Raw genomic sequence first — 19,285 nt, forward strand, 5'->3', positions numbered from 1 at the left:
GGAGTCCGATGCGGGACTCGATCCCGGGACTCCAGGATCACGACCCGAGCCGAAGGCAGTTGCTCAACCAACTGAGCCACCCAGGCGCCCCTGAACAAAATAATTTTATCCATAACTCTCTTATCAATTTATGCCTTAATGGAAAAAAAAAAATCCCGGGGGTGCCTGGGTGGCTTAGTCAGTTAAGTGTCCCACTCTTGATTTTGGCTCAGGTCATGATCTCAGGGTCATGGGATCGAGCCCCAAGCCTAGCTCCATGCTGGCCATGGAGCCTGCTTAGGATTCTTTCTCTCCCACTCCCTCTGGCCTCCCTGCCCACCCCCCCAGCTCTCTCTCTCTTTCTCTCTAAAACAAAAAATAATAAAATTAATAAAATTAAATTAAAATTAAAATCTTTGAAGAAAAAATCCCTAATAAATCAAGTTCCAAATAATACTTTTCTTCCCTGACCTAGACCCTCAATTGCCCTCCTTTCTGCCTAGATTTCCACTAAGCTAATTGAATCCTTTATTTTGCCCTTCCTTATAACTTTTCATGATCTAGAACACTCTACAGATGACTCATTAAAGGAACTGTTTACAATATTTTTTAATTTCGTGAACTAAAATGTAACAAAATATATAAGGTAATGCAAATATATTTGGAGAGACAACCTAATCAAAGTCACAAAACTTTGTTGGTAGATTTTAATAAACACTAATATGTATGAATAGATGTTTCTTGATAGTAAAAGAATTTTTCTCTCTCTCAAGAGTCCAAGCTTTTTTCATCCCCTTTTATTAAAAAGGGGGGAACATTGATTTGCTGTTTTCCTAGATGTCACCTTGTTCTTCTTCCTTTCACATATTTTAAGAAACTTTCATTTGAGTTGTTCTTATCATCATGTGTATTTCTCTGTTTGAACTGGAAGCTCTTTAGGACAAAGATTGTCCTCTACATATCAATGGAGTGATATTTATTTTTAGTGCTCAGTACTTCTGAAACCTCTTCTTTTTTTTTTTTCAGAGAAGCTGCAATAGTCATAGGATAATACTACTCAAAAAAGTAGATCATGACATGAGAAATTAAATAGTCTCATAGTATAGAAATATGGAAAAAATGCAATAAAAAACAGAGGTTATATATGAGGTTAGGTCTGAGTCAGTTACTGAAGAGGTACGGGGTGATAAAAAGGGGATATGTTATTGGGAAATAACTCCTTTGGGAGGTGGAGGCATTGGGAAGAAAATGAAATTCAATAACCATTTGAGTACTGAGTGATGGTTGGGAAGGATTCAGTGATAGGGAAGACATGACTCCCAGCCTCCTGCTGTGAAGGAGACACACAAGTACATACAACTAAAAGGCAAAACAGACCAGGATAAGGCAATAAAGTTTCAGACAAAGGTCATTCTAGGAAAATTTTTAGAAAAATACTATTTTACTCATTAAGGGTAAACATTATCCAGAGAACTCAACATTCTAATGTATGAAGCTGCTTTTATTGGCTCCCCGAAGGCAAGAGGGCTATTATTTCCTCAAATCAGAAGCATGCCTCATTTTGTACATCTATCTTTTAGTTTTTTATTTACTGCTTTCCTAAACTTGGGGACACATAGAATTGTACTTAAGATTTTAGGTTACCATTTAAACACTGTGAATGTGATTTCTTAAGATACACATTTTGTTTTAAAGATTGATTGATTTATTTATTTATTTTCGTGGGGGGGGGGATGGGCAGAGGGAGAGGGAGAGAATCTCAAGCAGACTCCCCGCTGAGCACAGCTCGTGGGGCTCCATCCCACCAACTGGAGAACATGACCTGAGCCAAAGTCAAGAGTCTGACACTTAACCCACGGAGGCATCCCAAGATACACATTTTTATTAAGTGAATCTCTATCACTTTTTTAATACGCCTTGCACTAATGAATCTTGTAAAATCAAAGATTCACAGCTAAAAGGAATCCCCATACAATACATGGCCAGCCTAAAGAATTCTTAACAGTACCCAGTCAAAAAGTCAAATACTATAGCTGGACTAACAGTAGATTTCTAAAGGTTATTATGGTATTAGAAGGATTCACTTTAGATTTTTTAATTTCTAATGATAGCACAATATAATGCCAATAGCTCTTGATTTTCTTGCTATCTAATAACCAGTGACCACTGATGGTAATGTGGAACATTTCCTGCTAGTTATTCATTGACTTTAAAAAAAAAAAATGGCACTTTTTCCAGTGACTGGGCAGGAGATAAGATGTCAAGAAGTAATAAGTAGCAAAATGAAAGAGGAGAATGCAAAGGAACCAAAAAGAGAAAACATTAAAGTGATGTGTTGTTTTTTTTTTTTCCTTGTGTATGCAGATGGACAGGAAAATTATAGCAGTAATTGCAGACTTCTTTTCAGCAAAGACAGAATGGCCTTGGGGAATTAGAGTATGAGAGAAAATGTCCAATGAAACTGCATTCTCATCCAGGCCCCACCTGACTTGCTGGATATGGCTTTGGCCAAGGTCATTTACCCTTTCCGTGCCTTAGATTCCTTAAATGTTGAAAGAGATGGTTTGCTTCTTTTTTTTTTTTTTTTAAGATTTTATTTATTTATTTGACAGAGAGAGATAGCGAGAGCAGGAACACAAGCAGGGGGAGTGGGAGAGGGAGAAGCAGGCTTCCCACCGAGCAGGAGCCAGATGTGGGACTCGATCCCAGGACACTGGGATCATGACCGGAGCCGAGGCAGACGCTTAACAACTGAGCCACCTAGGCGCCGGAGATGGTTTGCTTCTTTGAGCTACTGGAAAGATAAATGAGATAAAGCTTCAGGAGGCACCCAAGACTGGTCAGAAAAGGTGTTATAGGAATATCAAGTAGTACTATTATTATTGAACTGTGTATCCTGTTGGAATGAGTCATCTTGCTGTGAAGATGCATAAGCAATTTCAAGTGTGGCAGAGGACCAGAGACAAAGAGAAGAGGCAAGTACTCCTAGGTGGGGTTAGGGGAGATTTCAGTTTCATGGAAATCTGCCCTTTGCTTGTTTAAAGAACAAAAAAGGGGTGGGGTACAGAGGAAACAAGACTTTTAAAATAAGTACAGCAATGCGGCTCTACAAATAGACTTTTTAAATACTAGAGCTAGTTTGAATCCAGGCTTTGTCACTTACTACTGTGACCTTGGGCAAATTACGGTTTCTTTAAACTTCATTTTTTGCATCTGTAAAATGGGGATTAATTATCATAGTATCCATAGGGGATTTTAAAATGTGCACCGTCGCAAGTTGGGCTATCATTGTAATTTATGGGAGATATGGGAAAGTAGAAATCCAGATTGATAATAATCGAATCTTTAAAAAAAAATAAGAGAAAAAGTCAAGGTTTTATTTTATAAAACATCATATGATTTAAGGGGCCTAGGAAGAGGCAAACTTGTTTTATCAAGTCTGAATCTGCTCATATTTCATGGGCCCACGGTAACTAGTCAAACCTTTGATATCTGGCACACAAAACACAAACAGGAAAAGCCTTCCGTGTGCTTTAATGAAACAGTTTTCTATTTTAAAGTGATATATATATATGTATTTTTTGAAAAATCTCTGATATCCAAGAGCTCTAAAAAAACAAAGCTCAGCTGCTGTGTTCCTGTTGTTCTAAAGAGAGAGCAATCTGGGTCGCAGGATTACGCTCCCTTTGACTCCCGCTCTAGGCTGGGAAGCCTTCGGGCAAAGCCCTGGGGGCAGGACGCGGTGTTTTTTTTTTTTTTTCTCCAATCGATCCCGGAACCTTCGTTCCGGCGGGGTGGGGGAGCGAGGGAGGGGCGCGAGGGAGGGGTCTGGCCACGGGGCGCGGCGCCACTCGCCCATCCCCCGAGCGCGCGGCGGGGCGGCCGGCCGGCGGCCGCGGAGGATGCGGAGGGGCGGCGACGCGGGCCCGACCCAGCCGGGGCGGCGGGGCGGGCGCCGCCCGAGGGGGTAGGGCGCGCGCGGGGGCGCGCTGGGCCGGGGAGGCGCGCTCCGGCCGCGCTCGCTCCGCGCTCCCTTCGCTCGCTCGCTCGCTCCCTCCTCCCTCGGCAGCCGGGGCGGCAGGCAGGAGAAGGCGGCGGCGGCGGCGGCGGCTGGGGATCAGACATGGCGGCGGATCTAAACCTGGAGTGGATCTGCTCCCTGCCCCGGTCCTGGACTTACGGGATCACCAGGGGCGGCCGAGTCTTCTTCATCAAGTAAAGAACACGGGGCGGCGCGGGGGACCGGAGGGTGCGGGAGGCTGGCGGGAGGGGAAGAGGGAGCCGGGTCTGCGCCGCTTCAGCTCCTCCCGCGCCCGCACTCACGCTCCGTCTCTGCCCCTTCTCTCATCCGTGCAGCGAGGAGGCGAAGAGCACCACCTGGCTGCACCCCGTCACCGGCGAGGCCGTGGTTACCGGACACCGGCGGCAGAGCACAGGTAACGCAGAGCCCGGCCGGGCCCGAGCGGAGTTGGGCTCCGCCGGGAGGAGGCGGCAGAGCCCGGCCGCCCGCCCGCCTCCCCGCAACCTGCCCCCAGCCGCCGTCCCCGGGAGGCGGCGAGGTGGGGCGGAGGCCGGCGGGGCCGCCGCAGGTAGAGGGGCCGCGGGAGCCCCGCCGCGGGAGTTCTCTCGAGTCTCCGAACGCTTCTCTCTCCTTAGCCTTTCATCGCCACTTGGAGACGGCGCCCTCTTCCTGGGCCCTCTCCCTCTTCCCAACCTGGACACCTCCCGCCGCCCCCCCGACGCCCCTAGGGAGGCCGACTCCCCTCTCCCAGGAATCTGTGATCCCGAGTTTTTCCTCCCGCAGCCACTCCTGAATCCTTCCACCACCACCCCCTCCCCCTGACCTCACCCCCTTTCAACCTTTAGGAAGTCCTTTCCCACTGCCCTCCCTGCAGCCCCGGACCCTGGCACTCGTCCGCCGGGATAATGGTATCCACATCTTCTCCATGCTCCCCGGACAACTGCCTCCAGTCGTGCGGCTCCCTCCTCCTCCTAGGTGGGACTTGTGGGTAGGTGACTGATTGAGGAGGAGGAGGAGAGGAGTTTGGGGGTGCTGCGATCCTCTGTGTGACAGTGAATCGCTCAGGAAACGCTTGGCGCTTTTCCTCCTGCCGCCAGAGCGGCAGCCGGAGCCAGAGGAGGCATTTGCAGCTGCAGTTGCTGGCCGGCGAGATTCAAAGTCCCCGGCAGCGGCAGAGAGGTTGCACAGACCGCCAGGAGGCGGTGGGTGTGCTAGGAGGTGTCCCGCGTGTGGGCATTTGTGCCCTAATTGGAGAGGGTCGGCGGGGAAGCAGATCTCCGGTCGGTGCCTTTGCTAGCTTGTTTGAATACTGAATATGAGTTGAGCTGGAGAAAGGTTGATTGTAGCTTCAGTGCTGGTCTGGCTTTCTTTTGTCATTCTTTGTTTACATTCGTGAAACTTGTTTGTCTTTGAAATGTAACATGTGTTCTCTTACTGGCCTGCCTCTCTTTCTGGTAATTGGAAAGGCTTGAGAATTGTTTGGGTCGAAGGTGAGGCTGGCTTCAGCAGTCCTCTGGGATACTTGCTCTCCAACTCTGAGATTCGGTGAGTCTTAGAGTTGCCAGGATATTGAACAAGTATGCCTTTTCTATTAAATTCTGGAGTTCAGTGAAGTGACTAATTTCCATATTTGCAAAAAGGTGGAGGAGGAAAGGGAAAGCTGGTGTAGCAAGCATGATGAGGTTACATTTTTAAGGCATTTCTGACTAACACACTGTCATATTTCTTACCTCCCCGCTGCAGTCTCTGACTTATGTATACCTTTCAGTGTTTTGCATATATATTTCAATTCTCATGGCCTCTTTGCGTTATGGATAATAAACTTATTTCACAAAAGACAATATGGTATTTAAATTATTTACCCTAATCATCTTGTGGGATTATTTCATGCTTATTTTGGTTATGTGTAATATGAATTTGTATCCTGTTTACCCCCACAGGTTTGAAAACATTAACACTACAGAAAAATTTTATTCTTTTTTTGGTTTCACATTAATTTCTAAGACACGATCTTTTTTTTTTTTTCCTGGTTTGGTTTACTTTGCTTTGACTTTGTGGTTTTGTACACACATCATTGGTTTTTATTTCAGAGAGATATTATGGTTAAATCCAAGCCACTTGTCATTGGTAATGTGTAGCACATAAAATGACCACCATTCACCTGAATTGTTCCCAGGTTTATTACTTGAAACTTCACATCTCTTGAAGTCAAGTCTGTAGAAACATACATGTATTGAGTATGTGATGTCAGAGCTCTTTCCCCCTAATTAAGGACTTAGGAAGTTCTTTCTCATCAGTGACACTTCCTGGATGGATTCATTTATGTAGCTGAAGTTGGGTCTTAAAATAGACACAGTATACCTAAGAAGAAGCAGGTGTTGCCTTTAACGCAGGGGTGTTTTTGGTTTTTTTTTTTTTTTTGGCCAACCATCATGGGTATTTTACCTAGGATTAGAAGGCTTCCCTTGCTTTTTTTGGATGCCAGAGAGTAGTTCTTTTTCACTGATCATTAAAGTGTATAATCATGTGAGATAATCTCTAATATTGTTCATTGTTTTCTGGTGGCTTTAAATTTGAATCGCCATTTTCCCAAAAATGATATTTTGTTGACTACGAGTTTTGTTACTGGTCCAACATTTTTTTTTTTTAGAAATTTACTTAATAAATGAAAATAGCTGATCATGAAAATGAATAATTAAAATGGATTGAAACTTATTTTGCTCTCCCATTGAAGTAACACTAACTGTGAAATGTATGTTTTTTAGATTTGCCTACTGGCTGGGAAGAAGCATATACTTTTGAAGGTGCAAGATACTATATAAAGTGAGTTTTTTATTTACGATTTTTTTCCTTGGTAATTTGAATGCTGTAATTAATCTTCTGTTGAATAGTTGTATCTCTAGATATGATCATAATTTTTTAAGGTCTATCATATATTTATCCTTTATATAGTGTTATAATTTTGAGAGGAAAGATGACACTTACATAGTTTTCTTATGTTATTTGCCTGGACATTCATGCATTTGGAAATTAGATCATTGATGGCCACAATTACATTTTTGGTCCTGGGTGATAGAGCATTACAGTATTTTGTCTTTACCATGTTACCATATTTTTTTTTCTTTTAAAGTGAATTCTGTTCATGTGTATTTTGACCAGAGCTGTTAATAAGAAGCAAAAGTGATGTGAAGCTAGGTTACAGTTGGATGAACAATGACAGGGCTGAAAGTAAAAACAAACAAATAGTAATTATTTCACAAACATCTGTTGGAGCATTGTAATTTGCCTTAGTTTATTTAAATATAAGTCTTTAAAATACAAATGTTTTATGGTTGTTTGTGATTGAATAAAAGGCTTTCACTAGAGCTTACAAAGGAGAGATGACCAGTTAGTCCTGACTTTTAATTCTATAGAACATTGAACTAATTTCTGTTCTGTGTTCATTTGGTAGTACTTGGAGACAAATAAACAATGCTTGAGGTCAACAGTATGTAGGAAATTTTTTTACCTCCCAAGGGGAAAATAAAGGTGGTTTTTATATTTGTTTTAAATTAGAAACTATTTACTTAAGAGCTTGTTTTAAAATTTTTTGTTTAATTTTAAGGAACTGAGGCTTGAAAGAATACTTAAATACAAGATTTGATTGAGATGTCAATAGTTTATTAATAATAACAGATACCTAGCTAAAGTCACCTTTATTTCATTGGACCTAATAAGGTATTTTACTAAGTGATATTTTTAAGATCACACCATAATTCCATTAAATTATAATTACTTGTATGGTTTTAAAATTTTTCAGAATATTTATGTAAAATGTCAAGGGATATTTATAGGTATTAGGAATGATTACATTTGGATATAGAAATAGAGAAGGCAGAAGTAAGATCCAGGCATAGAGGATTTCATGATGTGATTCTTCTCTGGATATTTTTCAGTTACATCTCTTATTTGGAGATTGTGCTATACATTATTAGATGACCTAAAAAATAAAGGCATAAGTAAAGTGCAGAGTCACCAAATATTTTCCTAGTGGCTATTTTCATCCTGTATTAAAGTGAGTTTGTATTGCCATGAAAAGGGATGCTTCTTTTTTTTGGATGTAGTATTGATATTTTTGAAGAAAGTTTTTTTCGATAGAGTTCATTTATTTTTATCCAATATAATTTTACTGTACATTAAGCCTAGCTAATCTTATAAGAATAGGAGTAACACTGTAATTCTCAATAATATTTTAATTCCTGTGAATGTGTACATTCTTAGATGAACGTTTATTCGATAGTACAAAATGTTATTTTGTGTGGGCTGAAAATGTTTTATTTCAGAACTGAGCTGTTAGAAAGACTGAATTTTCTTTTGTTCTAGTAGCCATTTTGATTAGATTTTCTTTTATGTTGACTTAAACAAATTAGAATCTTCTTTGAGTGTCATGCCCAAGTAAGTTTCTCAGGAAAATGAGGACAATATTAAGAAAGCTATAATAATTTTACTTTAATTCTGATGGCATTTTTAAATTACTGGGTTTTAATCATGTGATATTAGTAGACAACCAGTAATTGTGCCTGAAAGTAGTAATAATTTATATTTGAAAGTGATTTGTTCTAAAATTGAGCATGTTATAGAAATATATCACTCATTAAACTTCTTTGAAGTAAAACAATCATTGACAAAAATACATGATTTGCTGAATGTTAGGTGCTACTCCTTTTTTTTTCTGGATGTATCAGACTAATTTCTTTTAAGATTAGTTAAATCGCTAATGTAGGCCATAATTTCCTAGAAATTTTTTGCTAACTTGTATATGAGCAACTAGGGATGCTTTATCATTCTTATATGATAGGGGCACTACGTTTATCTTAAACTTTGCCATTTACCAAGTGCTTTCACATATATTGTCATGTCTGAGTCTCATTTTAATCATAGAAGTAGTCAGAAGAATTACTATTTCCATTGTCACACCACATAATAAAACAACAGAAACATGCCTTTGGAACTTATAGGCTGCAAAGACAGCAAGATGAGAAACAGCAGGAACGTGAACTATATTTAGAATGTTCAGAGAAGAAAGGATAGGAGTCTGAAGTAGGAAAATTATTAATGTTGGTGGATGTATTTCTCATTGTTGGTTCATTCTTAGATGAAGAAAGGAGGTTATTGATCAAATTATAAGAAAGGTTGTGATATAGTGAACAGGGTGGGTTTTGTTGTCATGGGAAGAGGGAAGATAGATCAATAAAAGATGTGTTGATCCTCCTCCTAATCCTGATCTGGTGTTCCTGGGAGGTTCCCTTAACAAGAAGAAAGACCTAAAGAACTTGAGTTTCTATTTTTGTTCCCAAAGGTACATTAACTCTCAGATTATTTCTCTTCTGAACAAATGTTGGCACACTGCCAAAAAGAATTTATTTTTGGATAATACTTTGGTATTGACCATTGCATCTCTGGTGGTGGTAGGGTGAAAGAGGATTGGAGTTTGGGTAAGTCATAACAGCTGGGCTGTGTCTTGACCTTCTTAAAGACCATGGAGCTCAGTCTTCATGCCTTTAAATTAGGCTGGCTGGAAATGGCAACTTCTGAATTCCATCCCATTTTTAAATTTCTCTGGATTTTATAATATTTTGGGAATTTGTAGTAGTCTGCAAAATGATTAACTTAAGGGTCAAGAAGACATGACGTGAGAAATACGGAAAGCTACTTAGCTTTCCTGTCATGCCAACTATTGTAAACTTTGTATAGATAACCACAGGTGAGTGTGAAGTGTGTAGTGCCAGAGTTGGGTGTGCTTTCTTTCTGTTGCCGCGTTTTGTGCTTTGTAACATACCTTCCCTGGAGAGCTGCGTCAACAAAGGACCTAATCGGAATTAAGAGTTGTATAGGTTTGAATTGGATAATCAGTTTACTTTATATAATTTTTGAAATTGGTTCTTTAATGAAAGTTTACAGTTAGGTAGAAGAATATATAATATAGAGAATGTATTTTACTTTAAATCCATTTGTACAAAAGAATGTTAATATTTGGAAATTATTTATTTATCATAAAGATAAATAATTTCTTTCTGAGAAGAATATTTTTTCTGTATACCTTAAGCTAGCCAGCTTAGAAATCATCACGTGTATGTATAAAAACACATATGTACAGTGTTTGATTTGATTATTGGGTTTCTGTATTGCTTTTTAACAGTTAATTCATGTTATTTATCTTTAGAAAGAATGCAGAAAACTATCAGTGAATTTTATAATTTATGAAGTGTAGCTTTAAATATCCAAATAACTTAGCTTATGAAGTACAGAGGCTAATCTTAATATATTTGAAGGTTATAAAGCTTTCTGCTTACCCCTTGAAATTACTGCTTAATGACTCTGTAATGACAGGTCATGGTAGCTTAAAATGGATGTGTCACTGACTATTCCTTTGTGCTTCAAAGCTTTAAGATGGTTAACTTAAAGTGCCAAGTAAATCTTAAAACAATGCTCTCTGAACAGTGAGAAACTTTGTTCTGATTATTTAAAGGTCATTGTCTTATGCGGCAGAATTGGGAATTAAAAAATGTCTTTGCAGGGTAATAAAAGTAGTATGTAAATTTTGTGAGGTTATATTTTCATACTGCTTTTTTTCTTGACTTAAAATTTAAGTTCTGAAAATTGAACTTTTTCTTAGATATGCAAATAGAGCAGTGTTTGAATTTTGACTAATGAAGTTTCATTTCGGTATCTGTGATAGCTGAATATAATGTGTGCTTGGAATTTCAAACCAACCTGCAGTGAAGGGAATTCTAGTTTGACATAGCCATTTAAGGTTGTAAGTGAGAAAATAAATGTGTTTCTTCATGGTTTGAACTATGAGCAAGGATAAGGAATGTAACATAACTGCCACCAAGAATCTTAGAATATATTACTATATATTTGATATTTAAAATTGTTGGGTACATTGATATTGTAATATATAATTGGGTATAGCAGTATAATGCTTCAGAACAATTCATGGATGTTATATTTCTTTTTTATATTCGTAACAGAGTTTTAAACTATAATATGTGATTATGTGTGTGAAGCAGTTTATGCTAATTCATTAGGTACAGCACAACTATGAACTATGGTTTCAAACTTCAAGGAGTCTGTAATATAGGAGAAAACAGGCAGTGTGTTAAAAGAGGGAGATAGTGGGAAAGATGGACTTACTTAGTACTAGGTCCTTCAGCATAGCATTAGATGAATTTAATCTTCACAGTGGCCTTTTATTGTACTCTTTTTCCTTTTTTTTTTTTTTCAGATGATGAAACTGAAGCTTAAAGAGGTTAAGGGCCTATTGTAGGTCATATAGCCTCACTACTAGTCACTAGCATTCACATTAAGATCTCTGCACTAAAGCCCCTCTATACCTAAAAATACCGGGCATTAAAAACAGGCCCTATGATATGTATCTCCCCATAAGTGGGGTGCCTGACGCTACAGGTTTTATTTCATAGAAACAAGTACAGTGGTTAGGTTAGTAGGCCGGCCTACAAATAAAAGCTTGTTTAACCCCCTAAAACTCTTGTGACTAGTATTATATTAACAGGGTCTTAGAATTTGGTCATTCATTTACAATCTCTCAGGAGTACTTAGTAAATGATGGGCACTGTTCCAGGTGCTCTGCAATACAATGAGGAGACTCTGCCTTCCTAGAGTCTATACTCTAGTAGTAGAAACAGACAAAACAAAAAATGGAACAAATAGGTAATTTAAAAATACTATCTTGTTAAAGGAAATGTAGAGTGTCCTGTGACAGTTTAGGAAAGTTTCAATGAATTGCATTTAGAGTGTCAAGATTAGGAAGCTGGGACTTCCAATCATAGTGGATTATATTGTGGAATCCCATTGTCCTTCTTTTTAGCCCAAGGACCAATGCTAGGACCAGGCCTGCTTAGTGTCTCTTTGTGGTTTCAGTGTGTAGCTTAATGCGTAGCATCCAGTTAGTCTCTAAGTAAGTGGTATCGATGATGATGATGTTGGCTTCTAGTCTTTGAAGGAGTTAATTGGGACAGAGTAAGAGGCTTCCCCACACCTCAGGTTGTTGCATTTTGAGAACCCTTTTTGGATTTCTTAAATGTTTTCCCCCTTAATGTGGTAGACCTCTTTAGTTTTTCTTATTCTCAAAGCTCTGGTATATGTTTAGGAAGGGGAAAAAACAAGGAGTAGAAAAATACAAAATTGGTTAGAAGAGTGAGCGTTGGAAGCCCTGGAGATTGGCCAGATGTAAACATCCCTGTACAGCTACCTTTATCTGTCCAGGAAAAATAAAGGGTTTATTAGCATTTGTTGATGAATGCACCTCTCCTGTGACCCTTTTACTTTTCCATAACAGATAGGTGTAAGTTGGGGTTAAATGTGAAAAGTTACATGTGTATATGTATATGTGTAAATTGGAGTAAATAGTGTAAAAAAAAAAAAAGATCCTAGTTGTCTGTCAGATGGTGTCATAAGAAAGCCCAGGAGGAAAGGGCAGATTAAGTGGGGAGGTCTGGGAAAGGCTTGAAGGAAGATGTGGGAGTTGAGCTAGACTTGAGGGTGTAGATGGAATTCTACATTCATATAAATGACTGGTAGGATAAATTCATGGGGGTGGGAACGTGTATAATGCATGTGATGACTAGTGAGAACTAGTGTGCTGGTGAGTGATGTTAACATAGAAAATGCTGGGATACTGTTTGGAGCTATATTGTGTCTGGCCTTCAAATGTCAGGCTGAGATTTTTATTTTCTAGGTTGCCATGGCAGATATTTTTTGGTATAGCATTAGTAGTGTAAAGTGAAGGTTTTAAGGAGATTTTAATGTAGGCAGGATGGATTACAAAGGGGCAAACCTGGAATCACAGAGACCAGTTCTGGATCTGTTGCTATAATAATCTGAGAGTTTAGTTGCTTGTACCAAGTTGGTAGTAGCAGGAATGGAAAGGAAGGAGACCATTGATCAACGATATTTAAAAGGAGTTGACAGGCTTTAGGAGTCTTGCTGAGCTAGGAGGTTGACAGAAAGAGGTCAAAAGCTACTCAAAGCCTTTGTGTCTGAGAGGCTATAAGAATGATTGGTACCCTTGACCAGAATAATGGAGTAGGTCGGGGGAAGGGGGAGAAGCTCTAGGTGGAAGTGTTGATCATGAGTTGGTCTTTGAGCTGGTTGAGAGGACATAGCATTTTAGGTGGTTAAAATCGGCCTTTCCAAAGGACTCCCAACAATATCTTCTGTTTCTCCTTCACAAACAAGAAGCACAACTCACTCTACCCAAAAAATCCTATCTCAGCTACCTAGTTGACTAAACTATATATGCATATACATCCAAGCCAGAAATGTTGTATTCATCCATCCAATTATTCATTCAACAAATACTTACTGGGTATTTTCTGTGTGCCAGGTGCTGTAAGCTTTGTGAAGGACAGACATGGACCTTGCTCTTAAGGGCATACCGTTATTTTGTGGGAGAGACGATAATAAAATAATCACAAGTACATATTGGCAGACTGTGATAAACTCTGGGAAGTATGCATCATGCTTTGAGCAGATATATTGAACGGATTTGGCCCAATATGAGAGTTACTGGAAGAGGACTTTCTCACAAACATGAGGAATAAGCCTGCCTTTGAAAGTTCACTGGTGAAATTCCCAGAGTGGATCAGTACAAAGCAGTACAAAATCATCCGAAAAATGAAGAATAAATAGCATCTTGGGCTTGAGACTGGACCATAACCTGAGTGAAAGTTTTGCTATATCTGAAGACTTGGGTGGGATTGGTGTGGTTTGGGAATTGAGTAAAAGGAGAAAAACTGCAGGAGGAAGTTACCCTCCACTAAAAAATAGACAGCAAGGCTTCACCAACTGTTTTGATGATTATTTCAGTCCCAGTGCAAGGTCTTCCAATCACTTGTTCACGGATATATTCTTTCTTCTGATTCTCTTCGACACATTTTGAACTCCTAAATATGCCTTAGTGATTAAGATCTATCACTAAACATAATAGACCAGAAAACTATTCTTCTGTGGAATGGGACGGGGGTGGGGGGCAGAATATCAAAGTAAGCCTTAGTTAAATAAGTACTTTTTATAGTATGTAATAATATGCAAATGCTGTAAGAAAAAAATAGAGCAGGGTATGGTGTATCAGGAGAGGAATGATGAGGAATGAGTGCGGGAAGAAAGGAGTTGAAATCAGAGAAGTTAATGGGTTGTACTGTTTGGGGATGTCATGGGTTGGTGTAATCGGCTGTTACTTAGGGAAATAGGGTGCCCCTGCAGATCTGAGCAGAGGAGGCACATGATCCGGCTTCACCCTTTGAAAGGGTCACTCTGACTACTGTGTTATGAGGAGATTTTGGAGAGCTAACAGAGCCTTCCAGAGTAAGTTCTGGTCCCCATCAGATTCTCTCCTAATATTTTTTCTTCTTAGCATATAACAAGATTATGATTAAATATTGAATTATATAATTATCATGTTTCTTTTAAGCTGCCAGTGATTATCAGTTACCATTGATTTAATAGCAGCTTTTCAGGGGGAAAAAGAGAGCACTGTGACCATATTAAATAAACCTCTCCATCTTTATTTCAGCAACAGTATATTTAAAAAATACATGTTAGAGGGGCGCCTGGGTGGCTCAGTTGGTTAAGCGACTGCCTTCAGCTCAGGTCATGATCCTGGAGTCCCGGGATCGAGTACCGCATCGGGCTCCCTGCTCAGCAGGGAGTCTGCTTCTCCCTCTGACCCTCCCCCCTCTCATGCTCTCTCTCATTCTCTCTCTCAAATAAATAAATAAAATCTTTAAAAAAAAAAAAAGTACATGTTAGAATCAAGACAACGCTTGTTTAATACCTGTTTACTCACACTCGGTATGGTAGGTAAGCTTCATGGAAAGCAGTCTTGTTCATTGCTGTATTTTTAGTCCCTTGGCCTAAGCCTTTCTTATAGTAGTTCCTCAATAAATATTTGTTGATTGAACTTTGATGATGACAGTCAGCTTAATTCCATGCTATTCAGAAACCTTATAATTTGCCTCCTTGTGAAATTTCGATATTCCCTGTCCATGTGATATTTATCCCAGTATGAATTAGCAAATCATCTGTGAGTTTGGTTTATGTGATTCTTTGTAGGATCTGCTTAGAGGCTTGATGGTAGACCTGATCCATGACAAAGCCAAGAGAATGCAGGGACCTGAGATGCCTCTCAGAAGGCAGCTGAAATCTAGATCTTGCCATTGGCCATGGCATTCGCATTTAGAAACTTTCACAGTTCAGGCCGATGTGGCTTCTGGAGAGCAAGGGAGATCTGGAAGTCTATACTGTTGTACTAGTATGGGTAAAGTGAATGTAGACCAAATCTTCAATATACAGACATCAGTGGCTCCTATAGAAAACCGAGGGGCCTAGAAAGTAGTTCTTATGAGGTACAGATGATGGAAGCTTTAGAGCCAGTTGGAGAACTCCTTAGCCACTTAGGAGTAGCCTCTCGGCTGTTTGGGAATTATTCTCTGAAGTGGTCAGTAACTTCAGAACCCAACTCTTTGAAGTTGTAATAATCTTTATGTTTCCCACATCCGACACATAATAGACGATTAGATGTTTGAAATGAAGACCTATTATAGATAGTAAAAAAAAAAAAAAAGCAAAGAAGTCTTTACCCAAATCTGGACATCCCGGGGCATTTTTCTGCTTCTCACTTGTCACCCAGTCAGGATTCTTATTGTTACAAATGTCAGTGACCCAAACTATTTTCCACATTAATTCCAGGAGTGATACAAATGAATTCTTTAAGGCTCTTACCTTTTTTTGCTTTAGAAAGCTTCTTTCCACTTAACCAGAAAAATTAAGCCTCAGCCCCAAATTATACCCTTTCAGTTTTTTAACCAAGGTTTCTTCTCTGTTCCCAAATTAAAAAAAAAAAAATCTTGGACAGGACTTTGACCACCTTGGATCACATGCCTATTTGCTGGAGCAAAGACTGGCCCTCTGGTCTTCAGTAATTTTCTCTCCTTGGCTGCAGCCAAAATTACTGTTGGCAAGCCTTCCAGAAACCATGTGACTAGAAAGAAAGGTCCAATTCACCGTAGGAAACCAGGGTGTGAAAGACTACGAGATCAGAGGTCTGCTGCTCCTCCCTTATAAATAGTGCCGCATGCACAGGGCCAGGAGGACGGTGAACCTGAGCATCTGCAGAATTCCAAGAATGATAGTATCAGTGATCCTCAAGGACGCTCTTTGCCGTACCTTGCAGAAGGAGTAATTCAAAAGGTAAGCAGGATGGGTCAGGCCTAGACCTGGGAGAATGGAGTGCAAGTGTTGAATTCTGAAGAAGAAACAGTAAAAACCATGCTTACTGGCCATCGTGAGCAAAGGAGATTGAGGAAAAATCACCCAGTCCTGTTGTGCTTACGGAATTTCTGTTAATATTTCAGTATATATGCTGAATTGTACACACATATTTTGGGGGGGTCTTATTGCTAATACTGTGTTGAATACTATTTCCATTAGTAATATTGTGTATGCCCATGGTTATGTATTCATTGGAAAATTCTTTAGTAACTACGATGTTCTGTCCTGTGAACATAGAATTGTTTAATCACTTCTCTATTTTTAGGTGGCTATGTTGTTTCCTACTTTTTGCTGTGAAAAAAATCCCATATAACATTCTTATATGCATGTCTATTTCCTAGACTTGGAATTATTGGGAAAGGATGTGACCTTTTTAAAAGGTTCAGTACCTTAATATTTTGCCAATTTGCTCTCTAGAAGATTTGTATACATTTATGTTCTCTCCTGCAGTATATGAGAGCGTATGAAAGTGCCGCCATTTCTCCATTACCTGCAGTTAACACTCTTGATTGGACAGATGAAATTTAAAGGTAACTGATAGAGAATCTACATGGATTGTTGTTAGTGATGCAGGTGGTTCAGAATAGGGATTAGTTTTCCAGTTATCTTTTGCTAAGTAACCAACAACCCCAAATCTTAGTGGCTTAAAACAATAATGATTTATAGTTTCTCCCTTTCTTTGGGTTGACTGGGCTCAGCTATACCGTTCTTCTGTTCTTTGTGATGTAACTGAGGTCACACATGCAGCAGACACATTCAGCTGGAATTCGGTTGTGGCTGGAATATCCAGTATCTCTCTCCTCATGGCCTCTCATCACTTAGTGGTTTATCTAGAGTTTCTTTATAACATGGCAGCTGGCTTATTTTATTTTACTTTATTTTATTTTTTTGTGAGAGAGCGAGAGCACATGAGTATGTGCACGAGCTGGGGGGAGGGACAGAGGGAGAGAGAGCATGCTCAGCACGGAGCCTGTGGCGGGGCTTGATCTCACAACCCTGAGATCATGACTTGAGCCAAAATCAAGAGTCGGACTCTTAACCACCTAAACCACCCAGGTGCCCCATGGCAGCTGGCTTCTAAGGGGGAACATTTCAAGAGGACAAGCCCTAGTACACAAGCACTTATAAAACCTTTGCTTACATCATGCTTGCTCATGTCCTGTTGGTCAAAGCAAGTCACAAACCAAGACCAAAATCAAAAGTGGGAGAGGACTGTACAAGCCTGTGAATATCAGTAGGTGTGGTCATAGCAGACCATTGATGTAATAGATTACCAGAGATGGTAAATAAGTTACAACTAGGATCGCAGCTCTAATTGATTAGCAATAACATTTTGAAGCACTGTATTCAGAATAATTTGGAGACCAGCTCCTGGATCAGTAGGAAAGCACGTTGCGCTATAAGCTAGTGATATTTAAGGGCTTAGATTAGGAGGTGGGTATACTGGTTGTATTTACCATCTTTTAATGTCTGTGAATTTATATCATAAAGCTATAAACCTAAAAAATGAAAGCAGTTCATGAGCTTGCATGTAAGGTCGAGTAAGTTTAAAGACATTTGAGTACTTGAGTAAATTGAGTCTTAAGCTTTTGTTCATCCTGGTTTCATATTGACAATACAGTTGATGTAGTATATCAATGATAGGTAGACAGACAGACAGGTAGGTGTCTCACCTGCATATGCATTTGCATGTGTGTTTGTGTGGGGGGAGATTTTAAGTGCTTGACTGAGTTGTCAGCTTGAACTCTGAATCAACTCATGTGATTCCAGACAATAATTATCAGGGGCGGTATTTCCAAGTAGGCACTATAGCACTCTGTGTTCTAAGGGAGACTTAAAGGAAAATGTTATTCCTCTGATACAGTAGTGCAGAGTCTCCTTTTTATACTTTTCCCTCCCACCCCATACTGTGCTTCCTTTTCTTTGCATTCACGTGTGCATATATAAGCAAAATTGAGATTGTATTTTTAAAATGAGATTATACTAGATGTACTTTTTATTTAATAAATATCTTAGAGGGCGTCTGGGTGGCTCAGTTGGTTAAGTGTCTGCCTTCGGCTCAGGTCATGATCCTGGAGTCCCAGGATCGAGTCCCACATCGGGCTCCCTGCTTGGCAGGGAGTCTGCTTCTACCTCTTGACTCTCCCCTGCTCATGCGCTCTCTCTCTCTCTCTCTCAAATAAATAAATAAAATCTTTAAAATATATATATATAAATAAATAAATACCTTAGATCTTTTCATATTAGTAGGTATAAGTCAGCACCGTTCTTTCAGTGGCTACAAAATATGCTTTGATTATTTGACCATATCCCTATTGTTGGACATTTAGGTTTTTAAATTTTTTTTCTCAATTTCTAAAAGTGTGTAGTGAACATACACATAAACTTTGTGGTTATTTGCAAATATTTTTAGAAAATGTTAAATGTGGGATAGCTGGATTAGGCCATGTGTATATTTTAGCTTTTGATAAATATAGTAAAATCCTGCTGTACATCATAAATAGGGTCTAAATATTGAAATTATTAAAATGCATACTTATAAAATTAATGAAAGACCGCTGTTTTTCATTAAGTCCATGGAGTCACACAAAAAATAGGAATGTGATAAAAAAAGTGACACATTGTGCAAAACTGACTGCATAATGAATCAGAAAGCCCCAGGTACCAGTGCATCCCATTCCTGAATGCCTTTGGGAATTGGAGTTGGGTCATCTACTGGAGACATTTGATAGTCACATCCAGATGAATGGTTTTACTATTCGTGGTTTACAGTTAGTCCAGCTGTCTTCCAAAAAGTCTTTACCATTTTATCCTCACACCAGGCAGCGTATGGGATTATCCTCTCTCGTATTCTTGCCAGGATTTGGTATTACCAGACTTAACGTTTTGGCTAATCTAATGGACAAAAATGGTACCTTGTTTGAATTTGTATATTCTTGGTTTTGGCTATGC

The 19,285-nt window shown here is 39.5% G+C and overlaps 1 protein-coding gene across 28 annotated transcripts in view; it reads left to right on the forward strand.

The window, feature by feature from the left end:
* Nucleotides 1-3,890: 3,890 nt before the first annotated feature.
* PLEKHA5 (pleckstrin homology domain containing A5) overlaps nt 3,891-19,285 on the forward strand; it is a 238,832-nt gene continuing 223,437 nt past the window's right edge. For 10 of the 28 annotated variants that reach the window (XM_078075675.1, XM_078075685.1, XM_078075680.1 and 7 more), the window contains exons 1-3: nt 3,903-4,194; nt 4,336-4,415; nt 6,766-6,823. In XM_078075675.1, the coding sequence (XP_077931801.1) occupies nt 4,103-4,194; nt 4,336-4,415; nt 6,766-6,823 (230 nt within the window). In that variant the 5' untranslated portion in view covers nt 3,903-4,102. Of the gene's footprint in view, nt 4,195-4,335; nt 4,416-6,765; nt 6,824-11,267; nt 11,789-13,388; nt 14,964-19,285 lie in introns of those variants that run through there. The other 18 variants (XM_078075684.1, XM_078075691.1, XM_078075698.1 and 15 more) reach the window with 10 other exon arrangements.

Source organism: Halichoerus grypus, chromosome 6 (genome assembly GCF_964656455.1).
Source record: "Halichoerus grypus chromosome 6, mHalGry1.hap1.1, whole genome shotgun sequence".
Taxonomy (NCBI): Eukaryota; Metazoa; Chordata; class Mammalia; order Carnivora; family Phocidae; genus Halichoerus; species Halichoerus grypus.